Source organism: Oryza glaberrima, chromosome 3 (genome assembly GCF_000147395.1).
Source record: "Oryza glaberrima chromosome 3, OglaRS2, whole genome shotgun sequence".
Taxonomy (NCBI): Eukaryota; Viridiplantae; Streptophyta; class Magnoliopsida; order Poales; family Poaceae; genus Oryza; species Oryza glaberrima.
In genome coordinates, this window is record NC_068328.1 from 25,392,470 (window position 1) to 25,409,524 (window position 17,055).

Consider the following 17,055-nt stretch of genomic DNA (forward strand, 5'->3'; position numbering starts at 1 on the left):
TCCTCCCTACCGTCGGCGTCGTGCTGTTCTGCTGCACTGCCTTCTTGCCGGGGGAGAGAGAGATGGGGTGGGAGAGGGAGTGGTGGGGCCCACAAATTGCCAGGCAGGGTGACTCTCCAAGTTTGGCCAGTGAGGGATGAGATTTGGCCATCTGGATAGCTTAGCTAATAGGATAGAGAGATTGTTGGAGGGCATTTTTTTTTCCATACTTACTAAAATTTAACTTGGCCAACCATTTGGCCATTCTATTGGAGTTGCTCTAATGCTACACCGCTGTAGAGTAGCAAAGCATGAATTACCGCCGCTTCACGAAAATAGCATGTTATCGCAAGATTTTTGAAAGCTACATTCAAGTTGTATTATAATTATATTATGATTACATTGTATTTACATCTGTTAATTTTTTTTTAGAAAATTTATCGTCAAATTCTCCGCGCTGTAGAATAGTGGAGCATGAATTACTTGAGCCTTTGTGTTTTTCAATAGCTTGACTTTCTATTCTAATGCAGTTTACCCTTGTCATAAGTTTGCATCTAGGCTGGTCGGCCACTCAAGGAGTAAAAGATGAACAGTTTCCACAGCACAGGGGCACACAGTAATTGCCATTACGCAGGATCTCATCATCTGATCTAGGAGTAGTACAATCAAGTGAATCAACCCTCCAGATAAAACTGCTACAGTAAATGGACGCCATCTCGTCCACACGGTAGACCGGAGCGGGTGTTGAGGCAGGGTAATTAAATCGTGTCATCCCTGTAGCAACAGCGCACGGAACTACTGTCGCTGCAGTCACCGGAAACAATGTGTAACCGTCGTCGTACGTGCGTGCGTGCAGCGCCGTGGATTTGATGAATTTGAAACGTTGTACCACGGCACAAGAGCAGTATATAACCGTATACTACGAAGTAGTAATAGTTAGTACTGTAACTCAGTGTGCGCCGTGAAACAAGCTGGATTTTCCACATTTTAAAACTTTTTTAAAAACTTATTTTATAAATTGATCTTTTCAAAAACTTATTTAAGGAATAGATCTTTTTTATGGCGCCGACATCATTGATGTTGGGGTTCAACATAATAGCGTCTGATGATGTCCCCTAACCTTTCCACGAAAACTAACTCACTAATAAGAAGGGAGTCAGCGGCAATTATGTTGGCCTCGAGAATATATTTGCTAAAGAAAAGGATCTATAAATTTGCAACAAAATATATTTATAAATAGATTCCCCGATGTCAATAACATTGATGTCAAAGAACCGTTGAACAACAGCACCAACATTAGTTAAAAACGTTGACATCATGAAAATGGTTCATTTTATATTTCTAAAATAAGTTATTCTAAGGATATTCTCCAGTGTAAACTACTCCATCTATTTCAAAATAGGTGGTCATGTAATTCAAATTTAAATTACAGGGTTATACTTGTTTTAGGATGTAGGGAGTACTCGCTCGGTCAAAAAAAAGCAATATAGGAAAATGACACTTTATATTCTAACAAATCTGGAAGGATTGTCTAAATTTGTTATAGGAATACTCTCTTTGTCCCATTTTAAATGCAGTCATAGTTTCCGCGTCCAACTTTGATCGTCCGTCTTATTTAAAAAAAATTAAAAACATGAGTCATGAGTAAAGTAATATTCATGTTTTATCATCTCATAACAATAAAAAACTAATTATAAAAAAGTTTTAAATAATACGGACGATCAAAGTTGAGTGCGGAATCTCATGGTTGTATTTAAAATGAGACGAAAGAAGTACTCCCTTCGTCCCAAAATATAACAACTTTAGGATTTGTCCCAAAATATAACAACTTCTCCACCCATATTTTCTTCACAACCAATCACAAACCTGCACCATTCACTTCTCCCACCTACCTCTACTACTAATCCAATCATAAACCTCCACCACTCACTCCTATCTACTTTCTTAATAACCATGTCCAAAACTAATATATTGACAGAGGGAGTATTTATTTTCAGGTTGATTTTTTCTTTTTTTTTTCTTTTACGAAGGGAGTACTCCGTACGGCAGGGGGGGCAGTCCGTCCGTCCAATCATCGGGGAGACCGGAGACACGAAATGACGAGGCGGATACGAGCGACGATACTACTGTACGTGACGCGACTGCAACTACGACGCGGTCCGGAGTGGCATGTAGCCTGCGGCGCGGCGCGGCACGGCACTGCACGCCATTTAAACGTCGCTGTGCTATGGCCGTACTACGTGTACTCTCACTCCTACTCCACCGCGCGCTCGCGCCCAGCATCAAGATGGCCATCAGCCATCGCAATTAGCAAAGGCTGCCCTCCCTCCCTCCCCGACCGAGCGAGCAAGAGGACAGCGGGGCACGGACAACCATCTCCATCGCGCCCCATTAATTGCTTCCCCCCATTCATGTCGGCCAAGCACTGCACCTCATCAAAGCTGCAGCTGCGACGTCAACTCCAACTGGACCAACTCCTCCCCCATCATCAACGACGAACGCGAGACGAAACGTGATACGCACTGCTACATCCCTAATTAAAACTCGCGTCACGAACTCACGACTTTGCGCAGCAATCGTAGTAATTGCACCTTCTGCTGCGACTACGTCGAGCAATTAATGAGCAGATGTAGTACTGCTACTACTGTACTATGAGATCACTACTACTAATCTGGTGATTAATTGCTCTAATGAGATGATGATTAGGATGGTGGTCGAGGAAGACAAAAATGGAAAAGTTGATTTAAGGGCGAAAATGCTTTTTGATCAATTACATAGTGGAGCTAGGACTACTAGTATCATCATCATCATCGTCATGATCATCCTGGTGTTCTATGGAGTACGTGTTTGATTGATTGATTCATTGATTTCCTAACAGAATTGGGGGCATGGCTGGCTAGCTAGCTATGGCTAGTCACATGTGTCCACCGTGGCGATGCAGGTGAAGGTAGGGTAGGAAAGCTAGGTGCCGAGGAACCCCACGTTGAGGTCGATCCGGGGCTTCTTCTTCGGCGCCGGCGACGGCGGCGGCGGCACGTGCGACTCGCACCGCGGGCACCGCGGGTCCGACCGGGAGATGAGCACGTACAGGAAGCACCTCGGGCACGCGGCGGCCACCATGCCGCCGCCGCCCGCCGCGGACGGGGAGTCGCACCCGTCGCCCTGCTCCACCGCGCCGTCGCCGACGCCGCCGCCGCCACGGCGCTTCACGGAGGAGGTGGTGACGGACGACGACGACGGGGACGCGCCGGCGCTGTGCTGCTGGTGCTGGTGGTGCTGGTGCTTGCCGCGCTCGAACCGCTCCAGCGCCGTCTTCACCTTCTCGATCGTGCACACGCTGTGGTACGTCGTCGTCGTCGTCGTCGTCGTGGTGCCGCCTGCGCCGGAGGCCGCCGCCGCCGTAGACGACGGGCACGGCTTGGCGGCGGACGCGGCGGCGCCGGGGACGGGGAAGAGGTTGAGGTCTCTCGGCGTCGCCGGGCACGTCTGCTTCTGCAGGGACAGCTTGCCGGACTGCACAAACACAAGCAGATCAAGGTAGAAATCGGATCAGAGGAGAAAGATAAACCAATTTTGGATAAAAAAAAACTGTGAATTTTTCAAGGTTACATATAAAAATAATGAATTGAGACCAATATTTGCTTTCATTCTTTCCATTGGAATTACGAGAAGAATTCTTGCTGCCAAGATAACACGGCAGAGGAAGATAAACTGGCCACAGAAAAAAAAAAGAATTGACTGTACCAACTCTTACGCATATTGAGTAATCGGCCAGTAGATATTCTGACAAAGCAAAGTAATTTAGTAATGAACATACTCCTGCTAGTATTTAAAATGGCTTGCTCGAAGTTTCTTAGATTAGGATTATCTACCTGTCTATCCATTAAAAAAAGAGACCAAATTTGAAAAGAGAAAAAAATCTTGGATCGAATTAATTCCTCCCCTTTGTGTTACTCTGCGGTGCTGTTCCACCAAACACGCAGTACGGCCATAAATCACTACTCTGAGCAGGTTGTGATCATTAACTCCCGCTCTAATTACCCAACTAAACAAGCCAAACTAGCCAATCAAGCATCAATTGAACAGCGAAGAAGAAAGAGATATGTCAAGAACACGGCCTTACCACGGAGTCGTGCCTGGCAGTTGCTGCTGCTGCGGCGGCGGCGGCGGCGTCCCTGGCGTCGTCGGCGGCGACGCAGCCGCCGAGGAAATCCCTGGTGACGAGCTCCGCCGCCCTGCCGCCGTCCGCCGCTCTCGCCATGTACCCCAACGCCCCTGCGACCATCTAGCACTAGCAGCTACTAGCTACCACACCACCACCACCATACACAACCCCAAGCTCCGACCAATCAACAAAATTCACACCACACCACACCACAGCAAGCAAGCAAAGCAGCAAAGCTAGGCAATCCAACAGAAGATTTAGCTTAGCATGCAGCTAGGAGGAGTAGCAGAGAGAGCTGAGAGACGGCGAGACGGAGAGGGGGAGATAAATATAAACAGGTTAAAGAAGAGAGAGCAAGGGAGAGGGAGAGGGGGAAGGGAAACAGGGGAGGTTTTGGAGGCACGCATGGGCGCCATTAATTAAGGTGTTGGAAAGGCAAGGCATGAGGACAAGATGTGCAATCAATGCGGCCCGACCCCTCCGCATTGATGGCAAGGCCTCCCGGTGTGTGACGGACTGCGACGGTGGACCAGCCCTCCCTATACTACCGTACTCCACTGCACTGCTGACTGCTGCTGCTACTACTACTCCCTAGCGCTACGCGTAGCATCTATCTATGGCTCGCTTTCACTCTCTCTTTCTAATCAGAGGGGATTTGGAGTAATGGAGAGGAGGGGGCGTGAGGCTTATGTAATCCGTGTGCATGTGGGAGGTGGCGTAGATGACCCGGAGTAGGAGTATAGAGTACTCCTACCATACTCTACCAGATTCACGCACGTACTGGCCCTTTTGTTGGGGATTTCCAGGGACCCATGCCCGAGGTATCTTCTTTGGGATTGGTAAATTATGAGTGGGCTCTACGATATATACTGACCATGTGAAAAAATATAAAGGGTTAAACTATTCAGGTGGTTTTAGGTTAAAGAAATGTTATTCCACCTCTATTTCATATTATAAACCGTTTTAACTTTTTAGTTAAATTTTTTTAAGCTTTAACTAAGTTTATAGAATAATATAGCAATATCTTTTAGAAAAAATATGAATTACCCTCCAACTATTGCGATAGTACGAATTAACATTGTCGATGATAAGGATCGGGGGTACCAGAAGTACCGTGCTTAAAGGGGAGGTGCCGCCCTCGGCATCCACGTGGCGTTCGCCCCGAGGGGTCGCGTCCATGGACGAGTGGAGGCTGCCCATACCTGACCCAGAGGGTCGGGCCACCTCGACCCCTCGGGGTGGTCACCACGTGGCCGCCATGCAAAGGCGATTAGTAGGCACCCTTCCGCGCCCACCTAACCGCATTCAATGTGGGCGGAGCGAGCGTGCCTTGCCGCATTGAAAGTGGCGTGCCGCCCGCTTGACCAAATCTTGACCAGACGTGACCGATTGAAACGATAGATGGGACAGCGGCAAGCCACGCGCGGTTGGTATGCCCTGTCCCATCAAGGTGACGAGAGGTGCAATGCCTGGGATGGCGTTCCCAGTGCATGCAAGCCTCCAATCTTCATCCATTAAATGAAGAATCATAGGGATCCTCCCCAAAGTCGGAGTAAGAACACTCAACCCTAGCTTGTACACCAGAGATTCAGAGACTTCCAAAGCTCAGAAAAATCATCATATACAGGAGTAGGGTGTTACGCTTCTCAGCGGCCCAAACCTGTCTAATCCTTGCCGTCTCGCCGCTTGGACACGGCCCCGACCCTCCCTCCTCGTTTCTTTGTAGCATACTCGCTTCCTCAAACTACACCCGCTGCCCCCGCCCGAACTAAAGAAGGAGGGGCCTCTCGGTCCTCCAACAAACATATTAAACCACACACTATTGAAACCGGACGAATTACCCCCCCCCCCGACTTAATCTGGAGCTGTTTTGGTCCTACATGGCATACACGTGGCGCCGATATGGAAATCCAATCAGCAAAAAAAATAAAATAAAAAATATAGGGCCCACATGTCATATTAACCCCTTCTCTCTTTGTGTGTTGTTGGTGTTGGAGGTGAGCGATGCGCGGGTGCGGCTCCGGCTGGCGGTAGGCACAATGGGAAGGGAACCGGTCAGGGAGCGCCTTTATTTTCAGGGTGGGACGATTATAATCTCGTCTTCAGCCAAGCGTCTTAATACATTCCTTTTGTTGTAGTGGGGGCGGCGGGGCGTGACTGGGTGGCTCTGGTCGGCAGCGGGAGCAGCGAGGAAGGGGCGTGGCTAGGAGTGCACTGCAGGCGGAGGGGAGTGGGAACTGATCGGCGGCGAGTGGCGACAAGCATGTTTGGGTGGCTCTAGGAAGCGATGGGGAGGGGCCACGACTAGGAGTGCGCTCCAGGCGACGATGGGAGCGGCGGAGAGGAAGCTTTAGTCGGCGGCTAGCAGCAACGGGCGCGACTGGGATGGCGGTGGCGTGGCTCGCCTTGCCAGTGTCCACGTAACTTCAGGGGGGAAGAGTGGAAGAGGGGCCGCAGCGGATGGCGCTTGCCTCGTCGAATCCTGCCTTGCAGGAGCCGCCTGTCGTTTTCCCTCTCTTGCCGCTACCACCTCCACTCTCCTGACATCCTCCTCTTCCTCTAATTTGTCTGGAGGGCGCCACCTTCACCGATGCCGCCACCATAGCCGCCGCAGATTTCCCCGCTAGTCTTGGAGGCTGCCGCGGCCATCGCCGCTTTTCCCACCTGCCCTGGAGGGTGCTGCTTGTCATCTCTTTTCCTCTCTCTCTCTCTCTCTCTCTCTCTCCCCTCTCCCTCTCTCTTCAGCGGTTGGATGGGGGGCAACGGCAGTGACGACCGGCTGAAGAAGGCGGGGTTCGAGATGAGGGCGACGATGTGAGTGCCTAGTGGTGGCAGTGGGACCATGGGGCGGCGATGCAGGTGCCTCGAGGAGTTGACGGGACCCTAGGGCAGCAGCAGGACCTAGGACCGCGGTGCAGGCATATGTAGCTGTGGCCTGTAGACAATGGAAGAGGAGGGAGCAGCTTACATGTGGGGGCCCTCTAGCTTCATAAGAGAGGGAGGACGAGGTGGAGGTTGACATCTGGGGCTTGTGCCACGTGTGTGGCAATGTAGGACTAAAACCGCTAGGCGGTTATTCATATATTATAAATAGTTTAGGGTTTAAAATTTTCGGTTTTGTGGTCCACGAGGGAATTTTGGTCGACCACGATAGATCAAGGCGGTAATTCATACTTTTTCCTATTTTAAACGTAAAACAAAGAAACTATCAAAGTATATTCAATGTTAGATTTAATAAAACTAATTTAGTTCTATAAATATTGCTATACTTTCTATAAACTAGGTCAAACTTCAAGAAGTTTGACTTTTAAATAATCAAAGCGACTTATAATATGAAACAGATAGATTAGTATTTGACAGAAAAATACCCTATAAAATCATGTGAATTGTGAACCATACACGTCGGAGCGTGGAAATCCTCTAACGGGTAAGTGTGTGCTACCCCTTGGAGATTCGACTAGGGGCAAGTTTTGAGTTCGGGCCCTAACCGTGAGCGAAAGATGAACACATGGGATTATGCAGGTTCAAACCGCATCGATGCGTAATACTCTACTCCTATCTACGAACTATGTGTGGATGATGAAATTGGTTTACATGGTGAGGAACTGAGGGGAACTGAAAGCCTAAGTATGTATGCTAGTTTGCTAGAATCAAAACCCTCTATCCATTGGCATGGATCCTCTTTATATAGTTTAAGGGAAGTCCACAGTGCCATTACATTGATGTGGAAGTGGGTCCTACACCACTAAATGAATCATGCTTGGTCTAATCATTGTCTTTTGATCCAGACGGGGATCAATGTTTCCCTTGTTGGTTGATGGAGCGAGCATGCCGATAGTAAAAAAAGATGCACCCATCCTTATTGTCCGTAGGCCCATCTAGGTGACGTCTCGCATGGGTACTCCCACACTCCCCATGTTATCGACGAGATGGATGGAAGGCATGCACCATATCACTATTAATACGGGGGAGCGGTTGAGCAACTCCCTAGCCCGATAACTTTTCCTTGACGTGACTACAAATGTAAGTGAGAGCGCATGGAACGCATTCTGGCCCTCGCTCGGGGCATGAAGTGCACTTAGGCCCCTCTCCGGGACCCAAAGATATTGGGCTTCGTTTTTGGACAGCCGTCGTATCTGGGGCACCCTACATCCCTAGGGCACCCTAGGAACTTAGGCCACCCTACTACTAAGCATGAACTGTTCTTCGGAGTAGGACGAGCTTCTCGAAGATGTCGAGGATGAAGGAGTTCATGGTTGCACGACTTGGAAATGAGGCCCTTGCTTGAACACACCTGCCACTATACCTTGAAGATATAGATCTTGTACGTCTTGATGTGTATCGTTGTCCCCTGATGCCCTAGGGGAATTGGGACCCTAGTTCTTGTTTCTTCGACAGTATGACTGCTTCAAGATTCATGCAACACAATCTTAATCATATCTCCTCCCTTCCTCTCCTCCCTCCTTACTAATAGCCGCCATGGGACTGAGTAGATCAAGCGCTCGTTCGCTCGACTCCCCCCGTCATTGCCGCTGCCTAGCCTCATTAGCTGCTGGAAGGCATCAATCGCATCAGTGAGCCCATGCCCCCAGGCGGCCTCCTCCCCCTCCCCTCACCCCCTTCCACCCTCTCATTTTCCTCAAGCTGGGAGCAATGAGAGGCCCTTGCATTGTTTTCCTCCGATGGCAACGAGAAGGTGTCGCACCAGTGAGCCCATGCCCCCGAGCGGCCTCCTCCCCCTCCCCTCACCCCCTTCCACCCTCTCATTTCCCTCAAGCCGGCAGCAATGAGATGCCCTTGCATTGTCTTCCTCCGATGGCAACGAGAAGGTGTCACAGGAGCTGGAGGAGAAGAGCTGGGATCGTCAGAGCACGAATCGATGCAAATCCTAAGGTCAGAAATCTGTAAGATTTTAACCCCAATAATATGTCGAATGGCATTTAACAATTCTGATAAAAGAACTTATTTCTACGAGAGGTGCTTTGGGATTAAATGGATGATCGAAGGAATATGGAAAATTACTTCACATGGAGTGAACAAAGAATATAATGTATGGTAGCAATATTCTTAGGATGATGGCAGATTTAGAGTGCATAATGTATAGTTTGAAAAATTAGAAAATAAAACTTTGAAAACTTTTTAAATTTTTGGGGAAATTTGGATTTATTATTTTTCTTTTTTATTTGGAAAAGTAGCTAAATGTACTCGTCATACGTTATATGAGCCAACGCGTCATACAGAGGAGGGAGTATCTATTTTGTGTCGACAAATTAATTAGGTCAAAGATTGGATCAGTGACAACTTCGTGGTAGGAAGGTTAGTTTCTGAGGTGTGACACTATATGTGTCTACTTTCATAATTTAATACTCTCTCCTTCGCTAAATGTTTGACGTCATTAATTTTTTTAAACATGTTTGACCATTCGTCTTATTCAAAAAATTTTGTGAAATATATAAAACATAAAAGTATATTTAACAATAAATTAAATAATAGAAAAAGAATTGATAATTACTTAAATTAATTTAAATAAGATGAGTAGTATCCACATATGACATATATCACACACCTACCCGAGTAACCGGAAATGTGTTGAAATCAAACATTTGCACGGACTTTTCCCTCATTATCGTCAGCGTTATTATTGTTACGGCTTGCCGACCATAACGATTGACAACGCCCCAATTGAAAAAGAAAAATCTCGTTCAAAGAAACAAAAGAAAAACAGCTGTCTGTTAAAATAAAATAAAATAAAACAGCTGTTGTGTTTGATGGAGTAGTAACGTTGTTAGAATCAACGCAGGTTTAGCCGCATGTGGAATTTTAGCATGTGCTAACTGGCAAGTGGCAAAGCATGACGTCATGCACGCATGCACCACAACTGCTAGCAGGCTATATTAATCCATGGAGGACCGTATATGCTAATGGAAATCCCAACCCAAATACTTATTCATATTCGCTATGTTACATAGACACCACATATATAAAAAAGTGGTTTCTTACATGTGAAATATTTCTTCGTATTTTTTCTATCCTCTCATTAACTCTCTTACTCCGTACTAGCTTTTTTTTTTTCACTTATAGGACGGTATTTACAGGTACTTGTTACAATATTACTTCCTTAGTTACATATTAAATTTGTCAGGGTTACAGATAAGGTATACCCTCTATCATTGGATGTACATTGTATACTTGTCAGAGATATGGGCCCGGAGGTATGCGAAGTGAGAGGAATCTACCTTCCCATCCTGCCATGTGTCACTATAGCCTAGTCCTGCCCCCGCATTCCGCGAACCGCAGGAGCGGCCGGGGGGGGGGGGGGGGAGGGTCGGAGCCTCGGGGTGCCACGTCATGCCCCTCGGGCCCTTGCGCCGCTTTGCCTCGAGGCCCTTGCCCAGCCGCCATTTGGCGGGGGGAGCAAGCGAGGAGGGGAGGCCCAGGCTAAACCTCCTTTAATGCGCGCAGCGACCCAACTGCCCCCTGTCGCATTTAATGCAGTAGGCCAGACGTGCGACGTGCTAAACTGACGTGCGATGGTCAAGAATGACCGGTCTGTGACTGGCCTGACGCCGGTCACGTCTGACTGGACGGACAACCGTGCTCCCACGTCGCATCTGCTTCCGGCGGAGTGGAGGTAGATATGACCCGTCCCATCGGAGGGTCATTCGGACGACGGCCATTGCAAGTCTTCACCCATTAATGAGGGAATGGCAGGGCTATCCCCCGTGTCAGGCGAGGGACGGCGCTGGGCCTCGCTCAAGGACAACCTGTGGTTTAGCTTCCAGGCGAAGGCGCGGGCCGAGTTCCGGTCAAGATAGGGTGGGTCCCCACCCAAAAGAAGAGTAGGTAGAGGCGGTGCATGTGGTATCCCCTTGAGGTATAAAAGGAGAACCTTGCCCACCGAGGAACAGGACGACTCTCAGAAAACCTGAGCTCGTGGAGGAGGGAAGTAAGAGTGTTCTCCCGAGTCTAGGAACCCTTGTAACTCTCAGTCTAAATCCCATACACAGGAGTAGGGTATTACGCTCTATAGCGGTCCGAACCTATATAATTTGGTTGTGTGCGAGCTAGCTAGGAGCCTTGGGAACGAATGCGTGATTTCTAGAGGCGAGCTTTTTCCCCCGGCCGAACTCACGAAAGGGGGGTCTCACGATCTCCCGCTAGAGAGGATCACTCCTCGACAATACTGATACGGTATACCCACGCGTATACGGGTAGTCCCCGTATACATTAAAGAAATCTATCACGTGATAGGGATGGTATTTACGGATGGAAGGAGTTCTACTCGGACAAGACTGGGTCTTTTCCATATCGGGAAGGGTCCGATATCTCCGAGTCCTACTTGGAGATCAACTGACCTGCGGTATATAAGGGACCTCCTGGGCGGGACCTAAAGCATCGAATATCACTACCAACATACCCACCACAGCCTACGGAGCCTACAGGAGCCAAGTCGTCGGGAGATCTAGTCGGACCAACTCGACTACGGTCTCGTCAGTATCATCGAGTTCTGTTATTCCCATTGTAATCTGTGGTTTTCTTCATATAATCCCATACCAACTGGATTAGGGCTATTACCTATCAAGGGGCCTGAGCCAGTATAATCCTTGTCTTTTGTTTGCTTGATGTTGTATTACGTAGATTCTCGTACCAACGGACCCAATACCCTTTATATCCGGTCTACGGGTATCCCTTGTCGATAAAGTTCATTTTTTGCTTCCTCCATTTATTCCAAAATAAGTTCATTATTAAAGTAATCATTGCATCGAAATTTATAAAAGTAGAGAATAATTGGATGAAAGTAGATAAACTGATTAAAGTTGTATTGGGATTTGATAAAGTAGAGATATTCTAGCTTTTTTTTTTCTTTTCTATTGATATGTGTGTGTGATATGTGATAAATAAATTTATTTGGGGACGGTGGTAGTAGTACTGCCTGCACGAGCGTCCAGTTAATCGATCGAACGTGTATGCTGCACACGTCACACTGTCCTGCACCTATACAGGGATAACCGGGTCATACGTCTTGTAATTTCGCTTGTTATTAAAACTGGAGACAATTCTCGATTTTAGTTAGGGGTGAATACGGAGCAGATTCATGGATAGGGGTTATACTATATCTAGTGCAGACCTAGTTCGAAAATAAATTAAATTTATCGGATGTTATTGTGTATGCAACCAATACACCATCGAGTTAGTAACGCAAGGATCTACAATGCAATAATCAATGAACGACCCATCGTAATAATTATGTACTTATGTATTAAAAAACATAAATGCATGATATCAATAATATAAAAATATAGCTAATCAAGTGTGAGATAGACGTTGAGGACAAAGAAATCTAGGTTAATTGATGAATTAGGCCATTAGATGGGTCAGCTCATGTTATACAAAATAGATAGAGTGGTTATATGGGTTGATAATTTTGGATTATCCGACAAACGGTCTATCCGATAATCTGGCAAAAATATTGGATAATTTGCATCCGCCGAATTTTAGAGATACCATATCCGCATATGAATCCCCATCGTACTATCCGTTGGATTTCTAAAAGCACGTAATATATCCTTGTTTCTGACGGATTCGGAGCGGATAATATTCGATCCGTTTTCACCCCTAATTTAGTATTTGATTTTAATATTTATTTAGAGCTTTCAGTTTTTTTTTCATTAGCTATGTCTTGAATGAGAGCACTGAGCCAAAACTTCCTCTGTTTCAAAAAGAGCAAAAACTACCACTCAAGATTGTTCCTGAATGAGGACTACGCTGGAATTTCACGAAAACCGGTCGGTTTTTGTGAAATCGCTATTGGTATTAGCTGGTTTTCGTACGATGTTGACATGAATTCATTGTTTTTTTTACCGGTTTTTGGTTGGATTTCGATAAACCAGTGAGGAGCGGTTTCTACTTCGAAATCGAAAAGGTAAACCCTGGTCATCGGCGATGAGAATTAACCGGTGTGCGTTCGATCCTCCAGGACATACGTTGCATTGCCTCACCAGGGTGTACTGAGGTTTTGTGGCCTCTACGGGTGTTTAGATCCATGGGTGTAAAGTTTTGGCGTGTCACATCGGATATACGAACACACATTTAAAGTATTAAACATAGACTAATAACCAAACAAATTACTGATTTCTCCTATAAACTGCGAGACGAATTTATTAAGCCTAATTAATCCGTCATTAGAAAATGTTTACTGTAGCACAACATTGTCAAATCATGGTGTAATTAGTCTTAAAAGATTTGTATCGTAATTTACAGGCAATCTGTGTAATTAGTTATTTTTTGTTGATATTTAATACTCCATGCATATGTCAAGCATTCGATGTGACAGGGTGAAAATTTTTTACCAGGGATCTAAACACATCAATCTTTATCCACAAAAGTACTACTCCCTCCGTCCCATAATATAAGGGATTTTGAGTTTTTATTACAATGTTTGACCACTCGTCTTATTCAAAAAATTTGTGCAAATATAAAAAATGAAAAGTTGTGCTTAAAGTATTTTGGATAATAAAGTAAGTCACAAAGAAAATAAATAATAATTCTAAACTTTTTTGAATAAGACGAATGGTCAAACAGTGCAAACAAAAACTCAAAATCTCTTATATTATGGGACGGAGGGAGTAGTATATAAGTATACGTTTAGGGCCCCTTTGATTTAAAGGAAAAACATAAGAATTTTGGAGGATTTGAATCCTATAGGAAAATTTCTTATGAAGCCCTTTGAAACAAAGGATTGAATCCTACCATATCCTTTAAAATTCTTATGGAATGGACAATCCTATAGAGATTTTGGAGGAAATTTAGCAAGAGCTCAAACTTTCCTTTGAGTCTATCTCTCTCATCCGATTCCTATGTTTTTCCTGCGGTTCAATCAAACGGTCATTCCTGTGTTTTTCATGCGTTTTGCAATCCTCTGTTTTACATTTATATTCCTATTAGAACCTACGTTTTTCTTATTCCTCCATTTATTCATTCCTACGATTCAAAGAGGCCCTTAGGATGTGCACGTGTGTTTGTGAATGTGAAGTTGCGTGTGTGCATGTTCTTGCTTGCATCTGATTTTCACATATTAAGAACTTTAAAAAGTGATTCTATTTTAAAACGGATGGATTTATAGTCGTGGCAAAAAAAAAAAACTTTCCATTTTGCAATCCTGCCATTGCTTAACTCGATGGGGCCGAGCAGGGTACTGTTTGATGCGCAGCTAGATATACTGCCCATTTCTTCGCTTATACTTATCAGCGAAAATTTAAATTTTCAATCTTAAATTTGGAGTTGATTTTGAGATTTTCTCATCGAAGTTTATTTTTTAGCCTTTACTCTTAAGATCACTAGCAATACATATATAAAAATTTTAACCACAATTTTTTTTTCTATTTGCAAGTATACCGAAACGATGAGGCTGATATATCCTGCTGGCTGCTGCGCCGGTGTGCCCATATATACGGAGAAAACTGGCCCGTCTGTCCCGTCTCCAACTTAATTAATATACCGACTATATCATCGACATTACTCGTAATTGAGACCAATCCGAGGACTCGAGCGCCGTACGTATATATACGTGCACCGTACACTCGCGGGCGCGTACTAGTAGTAGTGTGGGTCACGGCCAAGCCTGACGGCCCGGCGGTCGTCGTGCGTGTTTCGTACGCGCGCCGGCCGTCGGATCTCGCGTCGACGGCGGGGATCGACGCGTACGTGCAGGCCGCGCGGAGGAGTGGTGGGGGGAACAAACTGCGGTGGAGTCCCCGTCCATCGCGGGCGTCTCGCGGCCCTTTTTAATGCGGGCGGGGTCGTCGGACGGACGGATCGATCGATGCGCGTTTCTATAGACGGCCCCCGGCCGGGGACTTTTCTGGTTGTTGGATTTGGATGGGATGAGAGACTTGCGTTTCGCTGAAGCAATCATCATATGTTTCATGTGAAAAGAATTAGAGAGCCAATAATCCATAGGCCTTGGATCGAGTTATGTTGCATAATAAAGATTAAGTGTGAGCATAAAAAAACATTAGTACCTTAGAAATATAAATCATGAATAACTCTCAAGTTGTTGAGTTTAAAAATATAAAAATTATATGAACAAGGTAGCCCGCGCATATGCGCGGGCATCCATATTGTTGGATCATAAGATTATATATAGTTTGTTCAGAAATTAAGACTCCTAAACTAACTGAAAACTAAAGGTCAAACAATATCTAAAAATCATTTATAAACTTTTGAATCAAAGATGGATTAAGGTCACGTCACTTGTCCATCGACTTTTGCATTGAGTGAATAGTAAACTATCGCTAGTTAATTATCATGCATACCAACACATACTACACAATATGGTGATAAGCGAAATTTTTGAGAATAAGGAACTCAAAGTTCTTCACAAAGGTTGGATACTTTTTTCCTATGTAGAAGTTTAACAATTTATATTTTTCTTCAGGGTTTGAAGGAACTTATTTGTTTAAAATAGGACCTGAATTATACAAATGTAATTAGTATGTATAGTGCATTTATAAATTTTGAAGTGTTTTGCAGTAAATTATATTTTTACATGTAATTTGATTATAATTAATAAGTTAAATATGATTTACATCATCAGTACTAATGAAACTTAGTAAAAAGGGTAATGACTACTTAATTAACAAAAAATAGTTCGCCTAATTTGTTTTATTGCAATTGAAATTAACACATATTCACCTTTTTCCTTGATTTCTTTGTCACTATTACAACTCTTTGCACGATATGACACATCATGCAATCACTCATATATGTTTGTAAGCTATTTGTTTATATTCTCTATCTACTCATTGCATGTTAGTATACTTTACTGACTCCTTTAAATTGTTTTCATGTTATTAACAGACCCGATCATATTCAATAATGATTTGATATGTCTATACCTTAGCAAAGCGGTTGAATTGTGGCAGTCGTGATCACCTTGGTAGACCACTTTAGCTATCTCAGGTACCACACTTCGCCGTGCATGTAGAAGGCAATGGTGTGTGCTTGCGTTGTGCGGACGGACCGAGAGAGGTCTTCAGAGGCTTTATTATTTAAAAAAAAGATAGATCTGGCGGTGTCTAATTAAATAAAAATCAACGGTAAAATATTTTCATTAAAAATTATTCTAAAATAGTGGGTTCACTGAATCAGTACACAAATTAGTCAATATAGATCGTAAATTATTTATTTAATGGGTACAAAATATAAAATATTGTAAACTTTTCTTTTTAAACAGTGCATTATTTGAAAATAATAATAATAACGGTCCACCGATTTAAGAAAAGAAATATTCTTTATTATTAATTTAAGGGCTAATTTGATATGTGTCTTCGCAAATGTGTCTGTTCAGATAAATGCCATTACAATTCGTCTATTCATAGCCGTGCCACTCAAAATTTTTCAAAATTGGAACCATGCAATCACCGTCACGTTTTACATCCTCTTCCCCATTTGCACGGGGACCCACTCGTCAGATTCACATTCTTCCTCCATCCTCCCCTCTTTTCTTTTTTTCCATCACTCTCCACCACTTCTCAGCCTCTTCCCTACTCCAAGAAACCTCCGCCTACTCGAAATTTTCAAAATTGGAATCATGCAATCGCCGTCACGTTTTACATCATCTTCCCTATTTGCACATGGGACCCATCCGTCAGATTCATCTTCTTCCTCCATCCTCCCCTCTTCTCTTTTTTTCCCATCACTCTCCACCACTTCTCAGCCTCTTCCCTACTCCAAGAAACTTCCGCCTACACCACTGGTCGCAGCAATAGCTAGGCCGCCGGAGCAAGCCGCAATGGAGGTCGAAGGCGTGGATTCCCATGGTGGCAAGGTCGGAGGCATGGACACCCGTGGCGGAAAGGTTGGAGGCGTGGCTCCTGCAGCCACGAGGGCGGAGGCGAGGTCGTCCACGG

The 17,055-nt window shown here is 45.0% G+C and overlaps 1 protein-coding gene across 1 annotated transcript; it reads right to left on the minus strand.

The window, feature by feature from the left end:
- Window positions 1-2,698: 2,698 nt before the first annotated feature.
- On the minus strand, window positions 2,699-4,642 carry LOC127765266 (protein CURLY FLAG LEAF 1-like). The gene is made up of 2 exons (XM_052290131.1): window positions 4,103-4,642; window positions 2,699-3,492 (listed from the first exon to the last, which is right to left on the minus strand). Exons 1-2 carry the CDS (start codon window positions 4,262-4,264, stop codon window positions 2,941-2,943), a joined length of 714 nt encoding a protein of 237 aa, XP_052146091.1. The 5' UTR covers window positions 4,265-4,642; the 3' UTR covers window positions 2,699-2,940.
- Between the last annotated feature and the right edge of the window lie 12,413 nt (window positions 4,643-17,055).